The 6046-nt window shown below is 57.6% G+C and overlaps 1 protein-coding gene across 1 annotated transcript in view; it reads right to left on the reverse strand.

Moving 5' to 3' along the window:
• LY6G5C (lymphocyte antigen 6 family member G5C) overlaps positions 1 to 2566 on the reverse strand; it is a 10270-nt gene extending 7704 nt beyond the window's left edge. The window contains exons 1-2 of the mRNA XM_006154278.3: positions 2377 to 2566; positions 726 to 896 (exon numbers count right to left, since the gene is read on the reverse strand). Coding sequence (XP_006154340.1) covers positions 726 to 896; positions 2377 to 2497 — 292 coding nt within the window. The 5' untranslated portion in view covers positions 2498 to 2566. The remainder of the gene's footprint in view (positions 1 to 725; positions 897 to 2376) is intronic.
• Between the last annotated feature and the right edge of the window lie 3480 nt (positions 2567 to 6046).

Here is a 6046-nt window from a genome sequence, read left to right on the forward strand (position 1 = left end):
CGAGAGGAGAACGGAGGAGAAGGGATTGTGGCATGGCCATCCCCCCTGGGGGATGATTTCTCGCTTTCTGTCTCTCTGTCTCTTTCTGTCTGTCTGGCGAGTGCACGCGCCCTATAGCGAAAACCTCTCAAAAAAAAACAAACAAACAAACAAAAAAAACAAAACAAAAAAGGTGGAGGATTGTGCGAAAGCTCAGACATGAAGGAGGGAATACAGACGATCTTCAGCAACTGGAAAACGAGGCAGCGATGTTCAGGGGACAATGTGTTAACACTGGGATCCAGAAGGAAACAGTACGTGGCTGCTGGGGGAAGCCCAGGAAGCAGAGAAGATCCCCTCGGGATGTGGGAAGACAGTTGAGGACCGAGCTCGGTGAACGCAGACACTGAGGGGCAGGGAGGAGGCGAGGCAGAGTGTAGGTGGCCGTGAAGAAGCAGTGGAAGACACAGGAGAAGCGAGCCGAGGGCCGCCAACAGGGAGCCCTCCGGCAGATGGGAAGCCGGTAGCCCGAGGAAAGGCCAGGCATCTGGAGAGCTCCAGGGTCCCCTTCCAGGGGGGTGCTGTGAAAGGTGGAGGCCAGTCAGCTGGGGGCTGAGGAGGGAAGCAGGGTGGGAGGAGAGAGAGAGAGAGAGCCAAGTGCCAGGGTTGTGGGAACAGGACTTGGGGTGCAGAGCAGAGGCTGGGAGAGGCTGCGGAGGGGCCGGGGCCTCACAGAGGCAGCTTACTGTTCTTTATGTGTAGGGTGATGCAGCTGCTGCCGAGGAGCGGGACGAGGCAGATGTCAGACCCCAGGAGGCAGCCCAGCTCCTCCGTCTCCAACAGGCAGCGGTAGCAGCGCAGGTACTTGGGAAACTGCGTCGGATAAGAGGGGTTCTGGTTGACAGAAGCAATCTTACCTGGAACACAGAGAAGCGTTGACTCCCAACCGCCGCTTGCCTGATGCCAGGCTGGTCCCCCCTCTGTTCCCCCTCTACCGCCGCATCTCTGAAAGCCATAAAATCACCAGTTGCTTAGTCATATGCTGTATTCTCCCATCAGACACTAGTCCTTGCTCAACTCTCCACTCCCTGCTCTTGTACTGCCAGAGATGAAGAACGAATTCATTTATTCACCCGTGCATTCATTCATTCATCCTGAGGAGCTAACGCATACCCAGCACTCTGTAAGGCTTTAAGTTCAAACATAAGGCTGAGGCCCATTTCAGCACTGGGGAGCCCTCTCAGGACACTTATTCCTCTGTGACTTGGGCTCCTCCACCCCTTGAACTCTTTCGAATCTGTTTTCTTTTGGGACCAGCAGTTAGCGTAATGGCTGTGTCACTGAACTCCCATGTAGTCGACTGTGGTTCGAGTCCCGGACCCAGTGGCTTAAACTCACACTGGGCGCGTGTGTGTGCGTGCCCAAGAGCCCAAGAGGAGAATGGAGGAGAAGGATTGCTGCAGTTGCCAACACCCCTGGGGGGTGATTTCTCGCTTTCTATCTCTCTTTCTTTCTGGCGAGCACATGCACCCTATAGCAAAAACCTCTCCAAAAAAGAAAAGACAAGAAAACAATCTGTTTTCTTTCAACAATTATTTTATTATTTAACTTTATGTATCTATTTATTTTAATTTGACCAGAGAGAGACAGAGTGAGAGAGGTGGGGAGAGAGAGAGAGAGAAAGTGACGAAGCGAGCTGCCAGGTCTGGGACTCGAACCTATGTTGGTCATGTGGGAGTCCAGGCGTCCTAAACCACCATGCCACTTACCAGTCCCTGAACCTATTTTCTTAATCTGTTATGTTCAGAAGTGAAGACGGGCTTCTACCACAGGACAAGAAGCATCTGCTTCACGGAGATGGGAGATGTTAAGCAGTCAGGGGCCACGATCTTGTTCTGTTTTGGGTGGGCCTATCACTAGGCAGATTCATAGTAGACTTTGTCTACCAAAGTTCCTATTCTCCATCTCCCTCCCCAACGACAAGCACATGGTCCTAAGTCCCCAGACCCAGCAGACTGTTTGGTGTGAGGCAGGGACACATGCCCTGCAGCCAGCTGAGGAGACTCTCCAGCCTTGCCGGACCCTGTGGATTCTGGTTCCATCATGCAGCATGTTTCTTAACTCACCTTATTATGTTGCCCTCAGATCTGGAGAGGATTCCTTTAGTGTCTCCATTCTAGTCTCCCACTGCTGAGTGAGAGACAGCCCTGGGCCAGTCACTAGACGTTTCTCTTGGGGTGAACATTAGCAGTCCCTAGACATTTTCCCACCAAACCCATTCATCCCATCTTCCCTCCTACCTGGGTTTCTCTGAGCATCCTGGACAATGAACCAGGACACTTGGTTTCCCCCACCCAGCAGCCCAGGAGACCCTTCTGACCCCTTGGAGCCACTTACCAAACACCAAGCTCATCATGACCAGCTCTGTTAAGAGGCCCAGGTACAGGGCTTGGGGAGCACTGCGGAGGCCCCGGGCCCCCAGACTCCAGCTTCCTGCAGCGCCTGGCATGAAACGCATGACTGCCCACCGGATCCCAGCTGGACTTATATTGGTGAAAGAGAAGTTGGCCAAGAGGAAGGAGAGAGGCAATACCAGTTTACGGTGGCAAGCAGTGCTAGACTAGCCACGAGGGACAGAGTGTCCTCACCCACAGCCAGGGCCTAACATCCTGGCCGGGGGCAGGGCCCAGCCACAGGGTAATGAGAGAACTTTCTTCCACATTCATTCAACAGACCTTTAATGGGTCGTCACATCAGGTACTGGGGATACAGAAGCGCACAGAGGGGCCAGCAGGTGGTGTGGTGGTTGAGGACGCTGGACTCCCACATGGCTGACTGTGGTTCAAGTCTCAGACCTGGTGGCCTGCTTTTTCACTTTCCCTCTCTCTCTCTCTCTCACTCTCTTGCTCTTGCTTTGTCCATCTCTGGTCAAATTAAAAATAACAAAATAAATAAAATAAAATAATAAAATAATTCTTAAAAAAAAAAAAAAAGAAGCGCACAGAGTCCCTGCCCTCACAGGGCACAGAACAGTGACCAGCAAACTCCGGGCAGGCAGAGTGCTACCGAGCACCTGCAGAGTGGAAGCCACTGACCAAAGGGATTTCGTCCAAGGAGAAATAGGACGGATTTCTGCTTGTCGAAGTGGCCATTGGAGAATAAATGTAATACTAGGAGCCAGGCCGGGAAGTGGGAAGCTATTCCAGAATCCAGTCACAAGATGGCGGCCTGGCCTAGCAGAAGAGGACGAGAGCGGTGGATGAATGTGAGATCGGATGGGGGTGGGGTAAAGGGGTAGGCCTGCACTGGGAGGCTGGGGCTGATCAGTGATACCATTTTCCAAGCTGGGCAAGAGGCGGTGCACTCAGAAATCCAAAACTGAGGACACCAGGAGGCCGGAGGGTTCCGGCAACCCCGCACCTTCCACCACCCACCCGCTTTGCTGGTGGGTCTGATCTCTGGCGCCCACAGGCTCCGGCGCTGCGCGTTCGCTCTCCGCGCTTGACTGCACCCCAGAGCTCGCTGAGGACGCGGGGCGGCCACCGCCTAGTCCCCGCGGACACCTACGGCGCGACGGCTTCGCCGGAAGGTGGCGCTGCACGGTCACTGTCCCTCCCAGGACTCGAGACCGCAGGCCCCAGCCGCTCAGCGGGAATCCTCGGCCGGAAACCTGGTGGGCTCCCCCACCTTCGCCTGCCCGGTCCCACCTCGCCAAGTCTGTCCCAGGTGGTTGGGCGTCCAGGAGCTACACTCCGCTCCAATTTCCCCCGAGGTCGGTTCCCGAATCCCCAGCCTATCAGAAGCCCTTGGGTCTTGGGTTGATGAGGGGGAAGGTGGGACGAAGGCAGTGCGCTAGAAAGACAACCGGGATCCCCCGCACAGCTTTGGAATGGATGAAACGTGCCACCCATGGTGAGCACCTGTCACCCACGCAAATGCTGATGACGGAGGGCGCTGTGATAGACACAGAATCAGAGATCCGGCCTCCTCTTTTTAAAAATTTGGTTTTGGTATAAGGGATGTGCGCTCGCCAGAGAGGCAGAAAGCCAGATATCAACCCCTAGGGGGGATGGCCATCCCTTATTCTCTCGTGATCTTGGGCAAGCACACGCGCCCGGAGTGAGTTGTTTTTTTTTTTTAAACTTTATTATTTTCAGCTTGATCAGAGAGAGAAAGCGAGGAAGCAAGCCACTAGGTCCAGGACTTGAACTGCGGACAGCCATATGGGAGTCCAGCCCCTTTAACCACCACGCAACCTGCCGGCCCCCACCCGGGAGTGAGTTTTAAGCCACCGGGTCGGGACTCCAACCGCGGGAGTCCAGCGAAGTAACCATTACGCCATCTGCTGGTCGCCCGGCCTCCTCTCCAGCGAGGGCAAGGTGGAGACCGAGGGGGTCACAGCGTCCTCCCGCCAGCAGAGTAAGGCCAAGAACCGGTGAGCGAGGGGACGGAGGCCCGGCTCGGAGGGAGCCCCCTGGGAGGTCCTAGGGACCACCGAAGAGGGACCGCGACTGTGCGCGCGGAGGGCGGGGCCTCCTCCTCGGGGCGGGGCATCGGGGGGCGGGGCCTCGTTTCGCCCCTCCCCAGCCTGCGTGGCCGGGCCGGAGCTCTCCAGAAGAGCCGCTAGAGCGTTTCCATGGCGGCGGGTTCCACCGAGGCCTTGCGGAGGTTCAGAGGCGAGGCGTAGCAGCAGTCGCCATGGCGACAGCCGCGGGCTTTGGCGTCCACTGTAAGTGCCCCTCCTTCCGGACGAGGAATACCGGGGTAGGCAGCCGCGTAACGGAACAAAGGCAGAGCGGCCCGAGGACCGAACCGCAGTTCGGATGGTCCGGCGGCGACTGCCAGGTTCGCTGGGGCGCGGCCAGGCCTGCGTCAGGAAGGAGCGGAGAGAGGCCGGAGCCTGGGTGTCAGTGCATGGAAACGTGGTCGGAGGGCTCCCGAGGGAGCTGGCTGGCGTGTGGATTGCATGGACGGAGCGACGGACGGGAGGCCCCGACTATCCCCGACGCCCGGGTCCCCCAGCCCCCGGGATCCCACGTGTCAGACATGCCCCTGCCGGGGTGCGGGAGCAAGTCCTCATCCCAGATACGCAGCCCCAAGCGGAGTCCGCAGGGCGGGGTCTGGGTCAATGGCAGTGAGATAGGCTCCCCCGCGGGCCTCTCCCACTCCTCTGCGCACTCCAGCCTCCCTCTTCCCAGCCTCCATTTCCCTTCCAGTTTGCCCACTCTTCTGGGTGCCGGGCGCCCAGGCCTCGCCCAGGCCTCGCCCGATGCCCAGCACGGCAGGGTCCAGAGCTGCAGTCGCTCCGGGGGCTGCGTCTCAGCCGATCTTGCCCTGGAGCTGCCAGGACCCTGCTATGTAGGGTGAGAAGCGGCCAGGGCGTTTGCACCACCCTCAGGTAAGGGGTGGTTCTGAAGACGCACTGCCAGTCTGAGCCTTCCCAACCGCTGCAGGTAGAAGGGGCCCCTCGAGGCGCCCACTGCTCCTACAGAGAGAAGTGTGGTGTGGCCGGCCAGCAGTCTAAAGGCTATGACGAGGAAGGGGGAGTCCTTTACTCCGGAGTGTGGGAGATCCGCCCGGGGTCCCCTGCTTGCATGTACAGATTCCCCTAGCTGAACAGACTTGGTGTCCAATGGATTAACCATCCTGCTGGATCTGGGAGGGCGGGGCTCAGAATCACAGCTTCCAGGCTGGCTTCCCACCTTCCACTGCTTGCCCTCTGGGATGAGGCAGAGGGGAGGGTGGCCAGTATCAGTTTTCCACCTGCTGTTTGCTAAGTGGGGGTTTTGGCCTTAAGGCACTCGTGCTTTTCAGAGAGAGAGAGACAGAGACAGTGAGAGGGACAGAGAAAAATCCTGAGGGAGGGGGATGGCCATGCCCTCAACCCCTTCTCCACTCTGCTTCTGGGATCTTGGGCAAGACGCACAGGCACATGCACCCGGCATGTTTCAAGCCACCCGAGGCCAGGACTCAAATTGCAGAACGTAACTGCAACGCCATCTCCTGGCCCCTGTGGAGGGTTCTTGAGCTGTAGTCACCTCCCTCTTCTAACCTGATTTCAGGTGTC

The sequence above is a fragment of the Tupaia chinensis genome, unplaced genomic scaffold, assembly GCF_000334495.1.
Source record: "Tupaia chinensis unplaced genomic scaffold, TupChi_1.0 Scaffold000403_1, whole genome shotgun sequence".
Lineage (NCBI taxonomy): Eukaryota > Metazoa > Chordata > Mammalia > Scandentia > Tupaiidae > Tupaia > Tupaia belangeri.